At 37.7% G+C, this 20,848-nt stretch overlaps 2 protein-coding genes across 2 annotated transcripts; one reads left to right on the forward strand and one right to left on the reverse strand.

Annotated features, from left to right (window-relative positions):
• The first annotated feature begins 9,820 nt into the window (after positions 1-9,820).
• LOC122639803 (probable E3 ubiquitin-protein ligase XERICO) lies at positions 9,821-10,646 on the forward strand. The gene has a single exon (XM_043832782.1). The coding sequence runs from the start codon at positions 9,882-9,884 to the stop codon at positions 10,332-10,334; it is 453 nt and encodes a 150-aa protein (XP_043688717.1). The 5' UTR covers positions 9,821-9,881; the 3' UTR covers positions 10,335-10,646.
• Positions 10,647-10,728: 82 nt separating this feature from the next.
• On the reverse strand, positions 10,729-19,429 carry LOC122639801 (BTB/POZ domain-containing protein At5g47800-like). The gene is made up of 6 exons (XM_043832779.1): positions 19,266-19,429; positions 14,424-14,611; positions 14,256-14,325; positions 13,349-13,747; positions 12,510-13,244; positions 10,729-11,448 (listed from the first exon to the last, which is right to left on the reverse strand). Exons 2-6 carry the CDS (start codon positions 14,480-14,482, stop codon positions 10,831-10,833), a joined length of 1,881 nt encoding a protein of 626 aa, XP_043688714.1. The 5' UTR covers positions 14,483-14,611; positions 19,266-19,429; the 3' UTR covers positions 10,729-10,830.
• Between the last annotated feature and the right edge of the window lie 1,419 nt (positions 19,430-20,848).

The following is a 20,848-nucleotide window of genomic DNA, read 5'->3' on the forward strand; positions in this document are numbered from 1 at the left end:
TAATCACATGATTATTTCAGCAGTGGAGAAGAGAGGAGATTTCTCTACTCCACGGATGAAGGAAATTTTAGTCTCATATAAGGAAAACCAGATTGGTTCAGTGTTTTTATTGTTTCGCTTGTTGGTCTTTACAGTCTTAATTTTTGTATTACCCACAACAGGAAACCGGATCATTAGAAGTACCGGTCTATCCGGTTTTATGATGGTCTGGTTCGAAATTTGACACCCTACTTCTATGGAGTCCCACCAACCAAGGGTCTGTTAAAATGCTTGAGGAGGTCCTATCTCTCTCTTTTCTTCTCTATGCCCTTCATGAGTTAAATTGGTACATGTAGGGGTGTCAATGGGTCGGGTTGGGCCGGGCCTGCCTAAACCCTGACCCGACCCTAGAGGCCTTAACCCTGACCCTGACCCTGACCCGACCCTGCCAGGGTCGGGCCGGGTCGGGCCGGGTCGGGTTGGTTCTGATTTATGGCACCGTCCACGTGTCTCATTAGAACATGTTTTTGTAACATAGGATCTCAACCTATGGGACAGCTAATAAATATGTTGAAAAAAATGGCGTGTGTATAAACTCTCTCTCTACAATTGTAACGATGTCCCCTTAATAGGCCTGGAAGCTTATAGGGGCTACAACTAAATAACAATCATGTCAGTGACTCTTTTTATAGTCCTGATCAAAATAGTAGATGATCTACTCTTTTTATGGGTTCCCACTTCATGATGATGACAAAGCTAGTAGTTATCTATGTACAATTCTCTTCTGTTTTTTTTTTTTTGTCAAGAAAATACTTATATTAAGTATATAATATATATATATATATATATATATATATATATATATATGTAATATTATATACCTATAATTAATACAGGGTCGGGCCGGGCCGGGCTAGGCCCAGGATCTAAACCCTGACCCGACCCGACCCTGCCAGGGTCAGACTATAACTAAACCCAAACCCGCCCTCAAGGTCAAAAAATCAGGGTCGGGCCCGGGCCGGGCTCAGGGCGGGTTTGGGCGGGTTCGGGCCAGCCGGGCTTTATTGACACCCCTAGGTACATGTAGATGGTGTAAGATGCAAGGATCTTTATCTCCTGCAGTTCCCTGCCTGGCCCAGTTCCCAAGTTCCTCTAACAAGGGGGCTGAAACGACCACTCTATCCCTACCCAAACACTCTACCCGGGTGGGGTTCACCACCCCCAATTAGAGGAACTGAACAATTGGGCCGGGCAGGGAATTGAAGGAGACAATTTTCTGTAAATGCAACGAATCATCATCCACACACTACACACGGAGTAAGTTTCTCTTTCCTAGCACGAACAATGAATATAATTAGGTATGTTTGAAAGTGTCAAAGTTCCAACTTTCCTAGGGTCTATCGTAAAAGAACTGTGTCCCGAAATATGGTCTACGTCAGTACTCTCATGAGTCTCTCTCTCCTCGTCATATGAATTTACCTCCTTGTTTTTTCAGGAGAGAGATAGACACATGACAGTACTGGCATATGTCACACCCTTCGACAGAAAACTACTTCCTATAAGTAAATGTGAACTTAAAGCATGTAAGGAAGTAAATTGCATGTCAAACCGTTTAAAATGGAATTGATTAACCCTTTAATAATCAGTTTGATTTTGATTTTAAGAAGTGAAACCGTTGGTTTTGAACTGATTAAAATCAATTACCGGTGTGCTATTGAATCGATTATACATACTAAAGCAACTGAAAAAAAACAAAAACAGTTAGTCCTAACATTCTACATACATTCTCTAGTGTTTTGTAGCAGATTTACACCACGTAAATTATTTTAAACAGTTTTTATTTCCTAAGTCACAATTTGGACTTAGATGCCATGGTTCAAGCCCAACAAACATCAGCTTTCTTTATTGAACTTCAAAAACAGATTCGTTCCTAATTGGGTCCAAAACTGTTAACTCAAACCGGTAAAAGTCATTTAATCGGAACCGTTTAGTATTTCATATCGATTTGGGATATTGAAACCGTTTAATAGATGATTCAATTTTGATTTCTATCCTTCATATTTTGAACCGAGCCAAAATCAAACCAATTAATCGATTAATACCTTTAGGTGTGGAGACATGACATGTTATTGGTGAAGCCTGATCTAAGTTCAGAAAATGTTGTGGTGATTCTTCAGCGGACTGGTTCGCCTTCGAAACACGCCAAAATGGCCAAAACCCCACTCCAAGCACTAGTTTTTTGGTGTTTTATTGTGTTTTCTCTATTTCAGTTTGATTTTCAATTTTGATCGGCCTAATCTGATTCGGTTTTCTACTTGTTTCAAGAAACCTCAAACCCTACTTAGTTATTGTTTACACCCCATTTTCGCTCTAGTTCGGTCAGCAAAGAAATAGACCGAAATCAATTTCAGTCAAGACTAACTTGTCAGTCAGTGACCGGAAAGGAAAACGGTCAATGACAGTGATCGATAAACGGTCATTGATCAGCGGACAGTGACTGATTGATGAATGGTCAGTAACCGACGAATTGTGAGTAACGGACGAACGGTCAGAGATTAACAAAATGTGTGTGACCGAAACGTGGTTGAGAAATGGGTAGTTATGAAACTACCTAGTAACTGCAGAAACTACCCCAAGGATGCTTATAAAAGAGAGTTTTAGCCACAGAGGAAAGGCATCCTCGAATCAACAACACAACACTCTTCAAGAATCGTTATTTTATTTTATCTTTTATCTTTCAAGATGATCGAAATTTATAGCTCATCTTTGTCTTTTATTTTTCAAGATGATCGAATTTTATCTCTCATCTTTGTCTTTTTATCTTTCAAGATGATCGCAGATCTTTATCTCTCATCTTTGTCTTTAGATGTAGTTTTTATAGGAGTTGGATTCTGGCCACCAATGTCTCATTGACTCGTATTTTAATAGGCATTCATATAGGTTTTACTTGGAGAATAACTTCACAACAATATGTCTTTTGGCATGTATTTCAGAAGGCATCGATTGTACTCAGATTAAATCTGTTTTCAATAACACAATAACTTTTCTATATTTTTTCCTTCTTGGTAATGTGATTTTTATCATTAAAAGTCCTTGGAACGATTGAAAAAACCCTTTCTTTCCTGATTAGAAGTCAGATAGATTCAATCATTTTATCATCTCTTGAGTGTTTGTGACATCGTTATGTGTACGCATCTTCAACTCATGCTGTCGTTTATCAAAAAGAGGGTAAATAGTTATCCACATTCTATTCCTCTTAAGCTCATTGTAGAACAAATTGGATCGGACCAACCCATCAATTCCGTATTTTTTAAACCCTGCCCTAGGGTTATGTTTGGATGTCAAGCAAAGAAAAAATAAAAAAATGAAAATCATGATTATTCAATGATTGATTATGAATCTATCTCTCCCCTCATATTCAATTTCACCTTCTTTTTTTTTGTTTTTTTGTTTTTTTGTGAGCTTTTCCTGATATCGAAACATAGCCTAGGAGGAAAGCTATGGTTATCATCAAAAGAGAAAAGGCTAAAAGACGTTAGGAGTTAGGAATAATAATAATAAGCCATGTAGAAACTAAGAGGGTTCAACGGGTGACGGGTGTCCTCTTCATTAAATAAATAATGAAGCAGTGTACACGTGAATGTAGGTATATGAAGCCACGTGGACAGTCAGTGGGTCCCACTGGTGCACGTGGCAGTATAATTAAACTGACAAAAATCAGTACATACACGTGAATGCAGATGGCTGAGTGCTTGAAAGTGCAAATTTCAGGAGATGAGAAAGCCAAGTGGAAGATTAGTGCTGTTGACACGTGTGTACCTTCAGATTCTTCTAAACCATGAACTGACACGTGGTCGATGGGAGACGGCCAGTCACGTGAACAGTTTGAAAACTTCTGAAAAAGATTCGACGTTGTCCGGGTTCCTCCCCCCCCTCCTCAAATCTTTGTCGACGTGTCCATATCAATTATGGTTCCACGGGCCTATCATTTGTGCCACGTGGTATGTCCTAAATCCAATAGTAGCCACGTGACATAGAATTGTCATACTCATCAAATTACTACAAACCAAGCTGAAGCGATCAACTAAAGAAACTACTTGATTAGTTGGTTGGTTACTTCTGTAGAGTGCAAGTTTTTAGGAGGTCTTATCTAAATTTTTACAATGTTCACATAAAATTGATTATTTTCAAGGCTTAAAGTCAGACATTTGCCCAAACATATTGAACCTTACCGTTGCTCCAAGCATGACTCATATATGTTCAAGAATAGAGTTGTCAATTGGTGGGTTTGATCTGATTTCAAGGTGATATAAATCAAATTATCATTTTCAATGTGATATTAAGCCAAACCATTAAGACAAAGTTCGATCAGTTTCGATCAATTTTAATTTGATTCGATTTGATCTTTTATAAGGTTGACTTAAGGCTTTTATGGGTCCTTGATTTGACGAAGTTTTGGAAATAAGACAGTGGGCAATAAAAAGAAAGTTGCATTAAGTTCACTGTATTAGTACCAGTATCGGTGAAAACAATAAATTGATATTGATACGTTTTGGCCATATAAACTTTTATCGAATAATTTTGCATCCCAAGATTTTGATACATCTTTTTTAGTATCTTACCCCACCCCCATTAATTTTTTGTATCCAATATCAACCAAATATCTATCTCCGCTTATATTGGTATCTTAAATGCCAAACCATTAGTGAGCAACAAAACCCTATATTTAATGAGGAGAGAGAAGGAAGGCCCACATATACAATAAGGAGACAGTCTGTGGGAGAAAAATACACATTGACAATCTATATATTTTTTTCAAATAATTAATTTAAAGCAAAAAAAAAAAAAAATTTGCAAGGATTTTGCCTGTGGAAAAGCCTTCTTTTTGGCACTTTCTTAAATTTTTAGGAGAAATCTATTGACATGGATGAGAGAAAAAATGGAAGAAAACAAGATAGGAAAAAAAAACACTACACATTAATTTAAGCTTATTTAATACCAAAATATTATGCTAATGCCTTCTTTAACGGATTAATTACGACTCCAAGATTAATTAGGTGACAAGTTAGTCCCTTAATTCAATGTGATGAGTTTATTCACTAGTAATATTTCACATTAATCAAGCTTAAACAGGCAGACGAGTACTGCAAAACCTTGGACAACTTAGGCTGTGTTTGGTATGAATTTTATGCAAATTTTACATTCTTAAAAAATAAAAATAACTATTTTTATCATCAAAAAATGTGAAATCGACCTAGAATATGCATACCAAACACAACCTTAGTTTCAGACAAAAAAATAATTTTTACAACACAAACAGTACATATTGACAATATTGTGAAGGACCGTTGTCGGCTATTTCTTCACTACCTTTAGAAGCATCAATGATCAATGCAAGCCCATGACTACTAAAGAGGGAGGTGCATGAACCTCTTTCTGTCTAAGAGAACTCTCAATTATATGTTCAACTTTATCCCTTTTATCTTCACTGGTATGGGCTGGGATTTAAATCTCCATACTATATATATTGGCCGATATGTATCGGTATCGATTGAATCCGATACTGACATTAAGTTTATATGGAATGGTTGATACTTAAAAAAAAAGAAGAAGTATTCACTAAGCAAGTGGTCTGATCTTGAATTGGTCCGATACGGCCAAGGTTTGAAAAATCTGATTGGATTGGTCATCTGGATTGGAATTGGCAGAGGCTGATTCCGATTCCAGACGATCTAGATTGAACCGATCCTATACGGAAACTAGGGTTTAAGGATTTTTTTTGTATCGTTTTCCATCAATTCTGGCTGATTTCGATTTAGATTTGGACTTTTTTTTTTTTTAGCCCTGGATACGGCCTGATATAGTCGATCCATACCAATATCAATATCAACAATGACCGATACAATACCCGATATCGTGATTTAAATCCCTATATGAGTTAATGTGGATCACTTTCTCAAATGGTGACTTATCATCTTGCTCAATAACTCAAGTCATTGCTATTATGGGTTTGATTAGGCAAATGAATGTGTGTTGTTCTGATCTGCTCACTTAAATGTGATATTATTGAGTGTCCTTTACCTTGGCAATCAAAATGGTAGTGATCCAATGCAAGTACCAATTTCTCTCTATATAAAAGCAAAACAGCCTTAGAGAAGCTTACATCAAATGTGAATCCAAAGAGTTTATTAGGTTGTTTTTATGCATTCTTGGTTAGAATCTTAAATCCTATGCAGACAGGTAGGTTGACAGATGAGACAGAGTAGTGAGATTGCTATAGAGAAAGGTAGATAAAAATTTAGATATATAATTGTGTGTGTGAGAGAGAAAGGTAGATAGAAATTTATTGGCACGTATGTGTATGCACTTAAACTAAGCTGTGTTTACAGCCTGTCTTCTAGGGTAGTAGTTGTGAACCAACCCCTAGTCTGAATGACCCAGTCGATGGAATGTGAGATCGGATCAATTTCCACTCCTTGATTTTAGATATCATATATTCATTCCTCGCGTTTATCATGTTATCTATCAGTGTTATGTATTTTGTTCTCCTTCGTTTGGCGTTGGACGCATATGAATGAATAACCTTCTTCCTACCCAAAAAAAAAAAGAGAGAGAAGGGTAGATAATTATGGGGGTAGAGAGAGAGATGGTTAAGGACATATGTCATCCAAATTCAAGAGAGCATTGGACCTAGACAGAAGTATTTTCATGTACTTGATGACCATGGTCCATAGTGATCATGGTTTGGTGACAGCAGTGTACTCAACTAGTCTTTACCAACAACCATGGATATTTTCTGATATAAGTTACTAGTCACACCTAATAAGAAACAAACCCAAAATAAGCAAATGAAACTAAAACATTCACTTTCTCTTTTCCTGCCTTACTTTCTTATAGAAGAAATTAGAATCATGATGGTTTGGTCTTCTCTAAAGCTACCCATCTAGTATTTACTAACTATGGATATTTTTCGGGGAAAAACTCCCCCAGGATGCCCGATTCTAATTTCCTTTCAGATGTTTTTCTTTTTCTGTCTTCTATTATGAATGTATAGGCCCCATGTAGATGATATTTTTTTTTCGAGGACAATTATTGGTGTAGTGGATAGATTTCTCCCCATACTGGCGTTGTGGGAAACCCTCATGTTTAATTGAAGGGAGAATGTTCTCTGTGTTGGGGGGGGGGGCGCAGGTTGTGCCCAGACACATGGGGGTGGACGCAATGACCACCCTGCCCCCCTAAGTGGCAGGCCCATGTGTCTGGGCGCAGCCTGCACTGCGGCACAGAGAACATGAGCCCTTAATTGAATTAGAATCTGAAATTTGATGCTAGGCTAATCCCAATCATGTCTTCTATTTAAGTTTATCTTGTCAAAAGAAAAATGTAATGCATGATATGTTGGATGGGGATGAAATTTTATGGACAAGTAGACTACTAGGTCCCTTCTCAAATATTAAGTTTCAACCCAAAAAAGATCGTCAAGTAACATACTAGATGTTTGAAATGTCAGGATTATGGAAAAGTGCCCTATAGTGAGTGGTAGGAGTACGAATTTTTTTCCTCTTAGGTTCTCTGTGCAGTATGGTTGTCCTGTTTCGCTCATAGGGGGGCGGAAATGATGACTTAACCACATCCGGACAATGTGTTTGGGTAGGGGGTTAGGTCGTCATTTTTGACCCCCTATGAGAGGAACCGAACAACAGTACCAGGCAAGAAACCTGAGAGGATAATGATCCGTAGGAATACTATAAGTATGCATAGACATATATAATTGGGGAATTATATGGTTCTCTACTCATAGTATCAACTGTTCTTGGAAAAACCAAAGCATTCTTTGACGTGGTAAAATTTATTTTGATAGTATTGTTAATATTTAAAGCTAATAACTTCAAGTAAAACTATTTTTTTTTTTTTTCTATTTCAAAGGCTTTATTTGTTTTAATCTAAAATGGTGGGAATTGTTTCTTCATATGTAACAAAAAAAAAAATTGCTGTTTATTTTTTATTTACAAAATGACATTAAAAAGGAAAATTTTTATATATAAGAAAATACTTTTGCAAGGAAATTCTACATCGAATGAACACCCTCTCTCTATTTCTCTCCTCCTCACATGAAATATTTGCTCCCCTTATGTATGAAGCCATTCTGTCACAACTCATTGGTGTGTTTCTCTATGACGCTGGTTGAGAGAACCCTACCCCTATCAAAAAAAATTTTAAAAAAAAATTCTCTGAACGGCCAAGTAGAGCACACATTTCTATTCTTTTTTTTTCTTTTTGCTTTTATGTCTCTTGTTCTCACATGAAATAACCCTTTTTTTTACTCTACGCTATTTACTCAGAGAATCCTCCCTTAAAAAATAATTACATAAATAAGTGAAAATTACAAAAAAACACATAGTCAAGACTAAAGAGAGTGAGAACTTAACCGTAGTTAAACTTAACTCTACTCCACCCTAGTCGATAGGCCCTAGCTACATCCCCAGTCTTGTATATAAAGAGAAAGGAGAACTTCCATTGACTGTCCATCCACTCCACCCCATCTGGTGATCCGATGAATCTTCTTCTTCTTCTTCCTCTGCCCTTTTTCTTGTTTCCTTCGTCTTCAATATCGGCCTGAACATCATCTTCCTCAGCAACAAAATTTTCACTTTACAACCAAGAAAATATAACCAATCTCCTACTCATCTATCTGGGATTTCTTCTTCCTCTTCTTCTTATTTGTCTCACAGACAATCACAGCTCGCCCAAAGATGTAAGTCTCTCTCTCTCTGTTTCTACGCTCTGTCTGTGTATTTAATAGTTTTACTGTTCTCTTATCTTATGGATTAGATTACTTAAATCTCTGTTATTTGAGACCATCTTTGCGAATGTTATCGAGTCTTTTCTTGTTGGGTTCCGTGCATGTTTCATGTTGTTTCATGTTGTTTGGGTTAGAAGGTTTCGATTTCTTTTCCCTCTTACTCTCCTCATGAATTTTGTTGTACCAGAGTAACAGACAATACTTTTAAAAGAGATTTTTAATCTCAATCTGATTTTTATCTAATTTAGATTGTTGATTTTTTTTTCCTAGTGTCTAATCTTCCTGAGTTTCTTCCATACTTATTTTTTGCGTTTTGGATTTCTCCGCCAAGAAATGCTACATCTTAGACAGTCTCTCCTCTTACTTTTTTTTCCTGCTTATGGTTTAAAAACCTCATTTTCTCGTACTGTTTAGGATGTGTTTTGGTCACTGTTCATGAGAACTTTCTCCGAATAAAAGGTAGGCATTTATTACCTTTGTTCCTTTTTTGGGTAATTGGGTATTCCACCCGGAAGAAAGGAACCATTATTCTAAGAAAAAGATCGTATTTTTTATCTACAATTTCTTATTATCAGATTTTTTAATTTTATTCGGCTTCAAGGAATTTGATCTGTTGTTTGATTCAGTAATTGATCGATGGTTTCATAGATACTTTCTAATTATTGAAACTTGGCATAGCCTATTTGAAAGATAAATGCTTTCTGTAGTTTGCTCTTGGTTTGAAGCTTAATTAATTGATCATATCCCTATCCCATGACTTTCGTGATCATCGATTCTGAATATTCTTTCATTGTTTGCTTCTACTTTCTTGCAGTTAAGTAGAAGGACAAAATTTCTGCATCTCCAGCTCCTCTGAAAATCGAAGAACAAGAAAAAACCTTTGGACGGAAAGACACAGCAGTCTTTGATTTCCCCATCCATCGTTGTCATTGCATTCCTCCTCTTCATCGCTGAAATTCCTCATCTCTTCCAAAATATACTCTTGTTTCAGTTCAAGTTCTCATTTGAGATATCTCTACCCAATTCATTTTTACCTTTCTGACCAGGTCACTACATCCTCTGGGTTGATCTCAATATTACGAAACCCCATCTCTCTATAATGGGTCTCTCAAGCCTCCCTGCTCCATCAGAAGGAGTTCTCTGTATTCTCCTGGTAAACACTGCTCTCTCCATCTCAATCGTCAAAGGCATAGTCCGTTCCATCCTTCACATAGTTGGTATTCGATTATCAGCATCGACATTAAATGATTCCGTCGAAACCGCATCAGAGCCATTTGAATTTCATCTAACCCCATCAAATACCTTAATAGAGGAATTCCAATACCGGACTCCGGCAACCCGGTTTGGCTCTGCCTGCAGTTGCAATCAGACTGAACAAGAGTGTCCGGTCTGTCTGAATCGGTTTGAAACGGAATCGGAGGTAAACCAGTTGTCTTGTGGCCACTTGTTCCATAAGAGTTGTTTGGAGAGGTGGCTTGATTACTTGAACATCACCTGTCCGCTCTGTAGAACACCATTGCTACCCGAAGAACAAGCTTCCTGCACATGGTGAATGTGCCATGAGAATTGAGAAGCTACCCGAGTTCATCTTGGGTCTGTGTTACATAGCAGTGTTGTACAGTCCCAGTGGCAGCTGTTTCTGTTCGTCTGTGTGGTCGCCGCCGCGTATTTTTACGCCTTTCTTGTACGTGTGTTTTGCCCTATGATGATGATGATGATGATCGAGCCTTTTTGCCACAGATGTTATAATGTACAGAGGCAGTTTCTCTTTTTGAGCTAGGTCTGAGCTTGTTTCTGTATTTGATCTTCAGTCACTCTTTGTCTTGGCTAAGAACAGTTTATATATAAAGCAGACATTGAACCATACGATCTGTGCTTTAATGGAGATTGTCTACATCATACCTTTTACAATTCAACTATGCAACCCTCTTGATCCAAGCTACACAAATTGGATTCCAGTTCAGAATGAATAAGAACATTATTTACTATACATTGAAAAATGTTTTAAGAGAAATGGAAAAGCAGAAACATATAAAAAGCTCTCTAGTCTATACACCTATGTCTCCACCTCTTTTATGGTTGGCTGATTTACTTCTTCCTCTGGTATTCTTAGGCTCCGACAGGCTTCTCGATATCCCTTCCTCTCTGGTCTCCCTTAGTTTCCCCATTTCTACCTTCCTTTCTGAATCTAATTGCTGCCTTCCATCTGATTTCACTGTTCTTTGATGAACTCTTTCCACAATGCTTGGACTTGTGGCATTCTTTAGTTTCCCATTCTCTACCTTCCTTTCTGAATCCCACTGCTGCCTTGCATCCGATTTCATTGTTCTTTGATGAACTCTTTCCACAATGCTTGAACTTGTGGCCTTCCCTATACTCTCAACCCCACCAAATTGATCCTGCAGCCCTGATTTTGACTTTCCATGATTGTCACCTTGAGCAATTGATTGTGGATGCTCTTCTCCACGGAATTTCTTAGCTCCCAGTGGTAAATGAGGAGTTGGTCTGCCTCCTCTTTCTTGTTCGTAGAACAGGACTTGCACAACAGTTCTCAGCGGCAGTCGTTCATTCCTTATTGCATGAGCACATACTTCCGGAGACAGTTTCCGGCAGTCTAGAATCCGGCAGAGACGCTTTTTCTCTGCCTTGCTTAGATCCGGGTGATCCTGGCACCCATGAAGGCAATTCATGTGGTAAGACATTGGCAATTCAAACTTGAAGGTAGTGATATCACAAGGTAACAAAAACAAGTATTTTTCTTGCATACAAACCATTCCCAATCGAACCAGCAAAAAATGTCTATTAAAACAATGGTTTATGGTCTTAGTAAAATCTAGTGCTCTCAATGTATTTCACTTGGGTTTGTGGTTCTTGGGTTGTGCTCAGGTCACCTCATAGAGGGTTTTTTCCGGGCACAGGCTCAGCTCACCACCAAAGTCCAGTTGCAGTACGGGAAAAATTTAAACACCAAATTTCCAAGCCAATATGCCCCATTGTCTATAGCCCATGATTAAGTTAAATGACTTAGGGTAGTGACTCGAAAGCCAGATATGAATTTAAGGGAGATTTGTTCAAATACAAACAGGTGGATGCCCTTTTTCCTTTTTTATTTGTGGGTGGGGGGGGGGGGGGTGTTTGTAATCAGGTAGTTGAAAACCTTAACATCAGCTATGTAGTTCTTTCTAAATCATTTCTCAATGAAGAGCCCTCCAGACATGGATTCTAAAAACCTGTTGAATATAGAATATATGATATAAATAAGCCAATCCTAACCTGAACAAGATTAACTAAATCAGCAGCAACATATTCTAAAAAATGAGCCAGGCAGAGGGCAGAGGCTTGAGGCTAGGGTATCAACTTGCAAACCCAAAAATGGGGTTGACCATTGTGTGCTCGTTCATAGTAAGCCCTGTTAGACCAGATATTTCATGGTAAAAATGTCAACTTATAACCGGTACACTATGAACAGAGCATTGCCTAGTAATTTGACAATCCTTTCAATCCAAAAAATTCCTCCTTACTGTTGCCAAAAATAATTATTGTTTCTCTAACCTTGCAGACTTTAGCTAATCATCAGAATCGGAGTTTAGCTCAAATATTTATACCCAACTAGGGGGTTGGACATTTTGAGTGAATGACAGGATTCAAACCACATCAAGGGTATAGAGTAGAAATGATGAACTAAAAGGTTTTCTAAAATATATATGGTCCAAAGAAGTTAGTTTACCTTGAGATAAATGTTAATTGCCCTGTACAACTCATCGTGCTCTGGCCGGGCAATTTCCGGTAAGGATTCTGCAAGAGTTACCATCTTCCATGCTGGCACATTGACATCCCTTCTTGAGATGACCTGAAGGTAAGAATCGATAAGCTGTGCCACCTTCCTTATCTCCTTTACAGACTCACCATCTTCTCGAGAAGTTTGTCTTTGCCATCGAGCCAAAAAACTTTCTAATACTGCCAATACCAAGTCGGTATCATAGAGATGCCGATCAGAAGATTGTGAAGGTAAGAGCAGGTCCTTAACCATTGCCTCCCTTAACTGCTGACTAGATCTTCTTATAAGCTCAGCCTTCGTTGAAGAAGACACCCCGAGAATCTTTCCCTTGCCAAGGAGCCTCAACAAGAACCCAACTGATACTGAACCTCGTTCAGCTGGAATCATGCTCACAATAGTCTCTAATACCTGCCTATTCTTCTCCACTGCTGATTCAGTTTGAGATGCTGAAGTCTCTGGTGGACTGCTCTGTGATGTCTCTGGTAGCCATCGACATGCATAGACATGCAAAGCTTCACCAATAAGCCGTGGTGAGATTATCTTTGTTGATCTGATGGCAGCAATTATGGTACGAAAAAGGTCTATGTCGAGGTTGGATATGTCCTCTGTCCACCAGTCCTTAGGGACGGAGTGGTTGTGCTTTCCCTTGTATCCTGGTCTAGTGTAAGTGTAGGACCATGTAACCTACAAAGAAACATTATTAGCTAAGAAAAGATAAATCAGTCCTGAAGGAGAAAGATTGTGCAATCTTTGCCTTCTATTTACGAACAAATCAGTTTCTTACTAACCTTTGATGGGTGAGTAAGAATTTTCTCAGAAATTGAGTCTATGCACTGTCTAATGAGTCCAAGATTTTGAGCGCACTCTAAAAGCTTTTCAGTGGTCTGTAGAGTGACAATAGAATCCTTCCAACCTTCAAGGATGCACGACTTGAAGAAGATTTCAAGTTTCAAGACAAAATTTCCTTTCTCAACTGACTCAGTCATCCCTAGGAATTTTGCAGCACTGAATGCAAGCACAAAGTTGTGAGCACTCAGGTTAATTGTAATTCCGTAGCAGAATTTAGCACAAAGCTCAAAAGCCTCTTCTTCTCCAGGAACATCATGAAGCTCTAGTGGAACTTTGCTAGGATTGCCAGCATTACAACAAAGTCGTTGTAAGAGCCCACACTTTGGAAGAAGTGGAAACTACAGTTAAGGATAGCGGAATTAAGATTGATATTAGTGGTTATATATGAAAAGAATATCTATGAAATTATATGAATTACAGTAGTTCTTTGGTTCTTGAAATGTTTAAATCAAAGCAGTCCACCCTCCCCCTCCCCTGCCCTTCTTTTTTGGGTGTAAACAAACAATCACAGGACAGAAGCAATTTGATGGTATAGAAGTATGAACTTTTGATGGTCATTTGCTGTTGCTCCTGGATTGATAAATCCATAATAATGACAGAGATCAAATAGTTAGGATCAGAAAATTAGATCAATTTTTTTTTCCAGGAGATATAATAAGTGTGAACCCTCATACATAAGTCACATAAAGGACACGATGAGTGACAATTTGTATACAGCAAAAATGATTATGATAGATTGATTGAATGAGCGAAACAATGCTTTCGAGCCTCTTAAAGTTATTCAAATTCAACACAGTAGTTGTACCAAATCTACTTCTAGGAGATATGGTATTAAGTTGAAATTACCTTGTGAAGAAGATATGTTGTATTGTTGATTTGTATGAGGAGATCGCTGGGTACATCTGAAGATACAGACCTGGACAATTGAAACAAAATCCCTTAGCACCACAGTTACCAATACAAGGACTATATGAAGTTTAATAATATGTCTAATTTGGTTTAGATCCCTGATACCTTTTACCCTCATCTGTGTAGAAGGTATCTGACCTGTTCCCAATCTTCATAAACTTCATTTTTCTGCTTGTTTTTTGCCCTAATAAATGTTATGACATACCCTCATATGTTATTTTCATCTCAAAAGTAAATCATGCTTCCTTGACCTTCAAAAATCTCCTCTGAAGGTTGTCAATTTTTATTCCTCACTGCGAATAAAGTAAAAAATTAGAAAAACCTGCAAGGTAAAATAAATGGTGGAAAAAGAAAATAATGAAGTTACACACACAGACAAAGAAAAATCACACAAAATACTTGTGCTAGTGTGCCAACATGTAAATCACGAAATTCCTCTATGTTTGAGATATTCTTAAGGGAAGGCCATAGACTTTTCCTTTTTAAACACTTTCTATTTTCAAACATAGAAATGGTCTTGGTCTTATTCATACTGTCCTCCTTCCTTACCTTAAATTTTTTTTTGGTTCAGACTTTCTTTCTTTCCTTTACTTACCAAAAGAAATACTTTTATCTCTTCTTGTTCTTCTTTTTTCAGGCCTGGGAAATGGTTTAGTGACCCAACACAAGGAATTTAACAATGAAGTAGGCTGGTATCTGAACATATTAGCTATTGCAGACAACTGCACAAAGTTTATAGTCACATAACGAGTAATTTGAACTTTTATTTGATCAAAGTAGATATCAAAACTTCATTTTGATTTACCTTTCACAAAATCAATGTGTGATTATTCGAATCACTCCATCAAATATAGATAGGGGAACCAATCTTTCTGTGGAATTATAAAGAAACTGTCAAATGTTTTTCATGAGATAATCCATATCTAGTTCACATATGCATCAACTACAAACTAGAGGAAGCAAACCAACCCCCCCCCCCCCCCCCAAAAAAAAAAAAAAAAGAATCTGCCCAAATTCTTCAAAGAACAATATAAAAAATAACTAAACAGTTTTTAGAGTGGTACATGAGAGGGAAGAGAAACTCTCTTTAAAGGATTGCCAAGATTAACAATATTTCCTAAAGGACAACAAATAGAAAGAGGAAGGAGAAGAGGAACAAAGAGACTACAAAGGGAAAAGAAAGGAAGAGAAAAAATGGGTTTCACTGTTTTACTTTTGGGTTTCATTGTTTTACTTAGATTGGTTAAGAATTGAGAATTGCAGTACTCATTCCATTGATAAAAATATATGAGAATTGGATGGAAGTTACATACCTCAAATAAATAAGAAACCCACAAGCTCTCCTCTTTCCAGGACCTGACCCTACTCAGAAAGTAGTTTTAGGTATCAATCACAAGATGGGAAACCAGAATTCTGAAACCAAACAGAAGAGAAAGAGAAGGGGAAAATGGAAGATGAGATGGGATGGTGGAAGAGAAAAATGTGAGATGTCTGTGAAGAGTTCTTAGTAATATATAGTTCCTCTGATGAATTCTCTGTATATTACCAAGCAAATCTAACTCAGGATGTGTCATTGGAACTTCCCACAATGAAACACCATGTGGCAATCTTGCATTAAGAATTGAAAAAAGGTACACTTTTCGTTAAAAATATTTTATATTTTGATATGACTAAACCCAATAAAGAAAGAAGCAATCAGATTCTTGAGGACCAAAAGATGATGCTCAATATATATTACAAAAGTTCTTTTATGAAATAGGGCTTTGGTTTCCTGTACTCCACACAGGAAGGGCTTCCTGTATAACCCTAATATCTAGCATGTGCACATCAAGAGTATATATGCAAGGGTGTCAAAGTTTAGCTCGAACCGGTGGGATAGATCAAAACCAACCCAGTCAGCCTGGATCAAACTGAACCTTTATTGGTTTAGTTTCGGGTTGGGGTCTTTGGAACCTGTAGAAACCGAATTGAACCGACTAAAATGCATCAATCGAAAACCAAACACGGGACCAACCCGATAAAAACAAATGAGATTAGAAACTTTATTAAACTAGATCGAAACCAAGAACTTTCTTAATGGTTTGGCTTTGGGTTGATCCAATAACTGACTGAAACTAGATCGAACCGACCAATTAACACCCTTATATATGTATAGGGTACCTTAACATTTTGTACTTATCTCCTTTCTCGTTAAATGAAATGACATTGTTGCCCTCTTATATACAATACCGTTTTATCATACTTCATTGGTATGCTCACCCTATGCCGCTTGCTCAAAGAAATCTCTCCCACATGAAAAAAATTCCCTCAGCCACTAGGGAGATTATGCTAACCCTTTGTATATATCTTTTTTCTCCTCACATGAAATGATATTGTTGTCCTCTTATATATGTAACCACTTTGTCACACCTCATTATTGTGTTCCCCTATGCCGCTTGCTCAGAGATTCCTCTCCCATATGTATATATCATATAAGTTGGGTGATATGCCAAAGGGATCATGATTGAGGATCCGATTGGATTCTGAATCGAATTGCTTGGAATCAATTCCAGCCAATTTTGATCAATTTCCGACCGTTTTTGACCGATCTAACTGAAATGGGATTCAGAATTCATGGAGACAGACAGTCTAGAAAGGCTAAAATCTATTTTAATGATGACAGATATAAACGGTTAATGTAGATAGAGCAATTCAGAAACAGTTTTGGTCCCCTGTATTAGAAGCATCTAAATTGTATTGAAATGATAAAGAAATGCTCTGTGAAACAAGGGGAAGACAAAGATATTGAGAACTACCTCCTAAAATCTCTAGTCATTAAAGATGTCCATAATGAATGATAGGGTTCTTAAGCAAGCAGGTAACCTTTCACTTCATCACAGAAATTTTTTATTCTTTTAAGAAATTTTTTTTTTGGATGAATAAAAAAAATTAAAAAATTTAATAATAATAAAAAGGGAGAATGTTCTCTGTGCCGTAGTGCAGCCAACCCCAGGCACATGGGCAGCCTATGCAAGGGGTAGGGTAGTCATTGCGTCCACCCCCATGTGTCTGGGCGCAGATTGCGCTGCGGCACAGAGAACAGCGCCCCTAATAAAAAAAAAAAACTATGTGAGGAGGTGCAGGCGACCTCGCTTACTCAATGAGACTTTTTCACATTATCGAAAAACTATGTGAAGAGGCATAGACTATGCCGCTTACTCAGATAGACTTTTTTCCAATATTGAAAAAAGGAAAAGGTATTAAAAAAATGAGAAGGCCTACGCTACGCCACTTGCTCAGGCAAAATTTTTCCCAATACCAAAAAGGGAAGATGTATACAAAAAAGGGAGAGCGTAGGGATCACACACTCATGTAGCCAATGAGAATATAAACATTGGCATCTCGGGGGCAGAATTTTTACCTTTCATAAGGGGCGGTGCCCTCCCACTATGTCTGAGTGTGACCTCCCCTCCCCCCCTTCGCCCCACAGAGAACATTTTCCCATAAAAAAACCATGTGAGGAAGCACAAGGTACGTTGCTATTCAGAGAGACTTTTCTCTAGTCTCTCTAATACTGAAAAGGAAAGATGTATTAGAAAAAAAAAAAACACTGTGAGGAGACATGCTAAGTTGCTTACTCAATTAAACTTTTTCCCAATATCTTAAAGTGATAGGAAATATAAAAAAGAAAGTTGTTTGGTAATGTGGTTCTTGTGCTCAGACACAAGAGTACACAAAATGATCACAAGAGTACACAAAATGATCGTTCAGATATCAAAATCCCATCCAGACAGATGGCCCTACATGCCCTCTCATCTTTTGCTCCTAATTTAGGTCTCTTCCTCTTCTTTAACGCATGGGAATACATCAAATGCAAAGGATTTCATTGGCTCCTATACAAAATAAAGAGAGGGATGTACACAATACCCCCAACCAATAGTGACTTCATGAAAAATATATTTAATGAGTAAAGAGAAAGGAATCCACACATTTAATGAGGAGAGAGTAGAGTAGAGAACACCTACACCAGCCTGGCCCTTGCAGTATTTTAAAGATCTGTTATATATTTCTGACTCATATAGTAACATTAAGTATATAGATCATGGAGATCCTTTTTATATAACGATAATGATAAACTTGGCTCGTAATGCTCTAACAAATAAAATTGTATATACTTCCTTATCTTAATATAACATCTTTTTTCCTTATAAAAAAACAAAGAGTCACCGTTTGAGAGACTTTTTCCAATACAGAGAAAATATAAAGTACCAAAAAATTAAAACGGAGAGAAAGCATAAGTATCAGAATCAATATCGATCTTGGCCGTATCGACCCGATTCGATACTCTTTTTAAAACCATGATCTACCCGTCTTGCTCAGATAAACGCTCTGTCCCTCTCCCTAAACAAAATTATTTGTTTCATAATACATGATGACCTTTATGTACCCAGGTGGGTGGGAAAAATTCAACTCCCAACGATCACTTTATTAAAGTTGGTGTTTTCGCTCGAAAGTCCAAATCCTTTCATCAAGAAGGTTTGGATTGTCTATTAAATTAAACGCTACATTTGATTTGCTTACATAATATCACAACACAACACAACACAATCGAAAAAGATAAATGACATTACTTCCTCTATTGTTTTTATTGCATTTAGATCTTTATTACCGATTCTTGATTCAATCTTCTTTCTTCTTCTTCTTCTTACTCTTATTTGAACAGGGTATCAGAATCCCTCCTGCTCCTCCATGAAGACAAAGAGAAAATTAAGGAACTTTTGTTTGTGTGTTTGGAGTGAACGTAAATATCAAACAGTTAAAGAACACACAATTCAAGCGGGTTCCTGTCAATCAATCAGGCAAAGCAAAATTGCCAACAACAGTGAATTCCAAAACCGCTTGTTGGGTTATTCAATTTAATGTTGTGAAAAAATAAAAAGCAAGCAGGGAGAGGGATAAAAGAAGTACCACAGTTTTGATAGAATAAAAAAACCTGCAACTCCGTCCTTCAAAGACTCCTCTTGACTTCATATAATACTTTCTGCTCCGAACTCAGGAGGAATTCAAAAACCCAGATCAGAACACACTTAAACACGCTAGTATATAACATGAAAATCAATCAATCTATAGAGAAAGAGGTGAATTGGTTTGTGTTCTACTATACCAGTATAACCCTTGGAAATAGTGAGCTTCAGAGAAGGGAAGGAAAAGGTCAAGGGGTTGGGTTGGTTTTATTGATTTAGTCAACATAGTAATGCATCATCATGAATAATGCAGTCACTATCATAGGCTCTGGTTGAATAGATGGAAAGGAAAATTAAGGCCTTCTCTCTTTGTCTCCTGTGCTCTTCCCTTTGCAATTCCATTTGGTGACTCTATGATTAAAATTGAAAAAAAGCATGAAAGTGGGTTTTCTCTGAAACTTTGAGAAAATATAAGGAAATAGAGGGGAGACTTGAAAGATTCTGTGTGTTCATGGCCATCATTCTTCTCCCCACTAGCCTCAGGGTATATTCTTATCCCTTGAGGGGGCCCCTCATGGCTTCTCTCGATCTTCTTGTCGATCAAATGCCTTCCCTCTGCTGACCCTTCTACTGTGCCCCATATTATCATGATGCAACCTCTTGGCCCCATCGTTTCCCTCTTTGTCCTCATGGAACTAATATGCATTTTGACCTTCATAGCATCTGGATCCGAATCACTCTTGGGCCTTCTTGGTCACTAACAGTACTGTAGGTTGTTTGAGAAACCACTCCCAGACAAGACTCCCTGTCTGTGTGTGTGTGTGCTTCTAGCCTTCTCTTATATGAGTACAGATAGAGAGAGGCTTATGAGATGTCCACAAGCTCTTGTCCATTCATGGTTCAATCCAAATTGCAGAATATACCCCCTTTGTTATTGATTTGATACATTGACCTTCAGTACTCTCTAGAGAACAATGAAGAGATGAACAAGAAGATACCGATCGGATGATTACCAGCCTCTTACATAAGGTGCATCATTTGGGAATCTTGAGATCTAGCTAGGGATACTGTAAGCACAAGGTGGGAAGAAGAAAATCATGGAAAGATATTGATGCACTGGATAATCAAGGTACAGTATAGATACATGTGGAGACATTCCTTGGCTGGAAAACCACACAACTCCAACTACAGAATATAGTCAGCCAAAACATCAAATCATGCTGGGCATGCCCTATACCGCCCGCTTAAAAAAAATTAATGATCAATTGATCTATCAATCATGACTTTAGGGAGCGAATGATCCTAATCAAGGTATCAAAGGAGGCCTCATTCCCAGGTTGGGAAGGTACAACACTTAGTTCATAACTATTCTTTGTTAACTTCTTCAATCTTCACAGACTCATGTGCTTGGTACTCCCTTTGTGTTAAAGCCTTTATAGGTCATGTGGAGGATAATGTTGCAAGACTCACTGAATTGGCCAGGTTAACTCCATTGGATTGGATTATTGCAATGGTTAAAGGGGTATGGAAGTGTAACTCAACTTGGTGACTCAGACTAATGAGACATGACCAGTGTCTAAGGTGGTT

This window comes from Telopea speciosissima, chromosome 9 (assembly GCF_018873765.1).
Source record: "Telopea speciosissima isolate NSW1024214 ecotype Mountain lineage chromosome 9, Tspe_v1, whole genome shotgun sequence".
NCBI classification, from domain to species: Eukaryota; Viridiplantae; Streptophyta; class Magnoliopsida; order Proteales; family Proteaceae; genus Telopea; species Telopea speciosissima.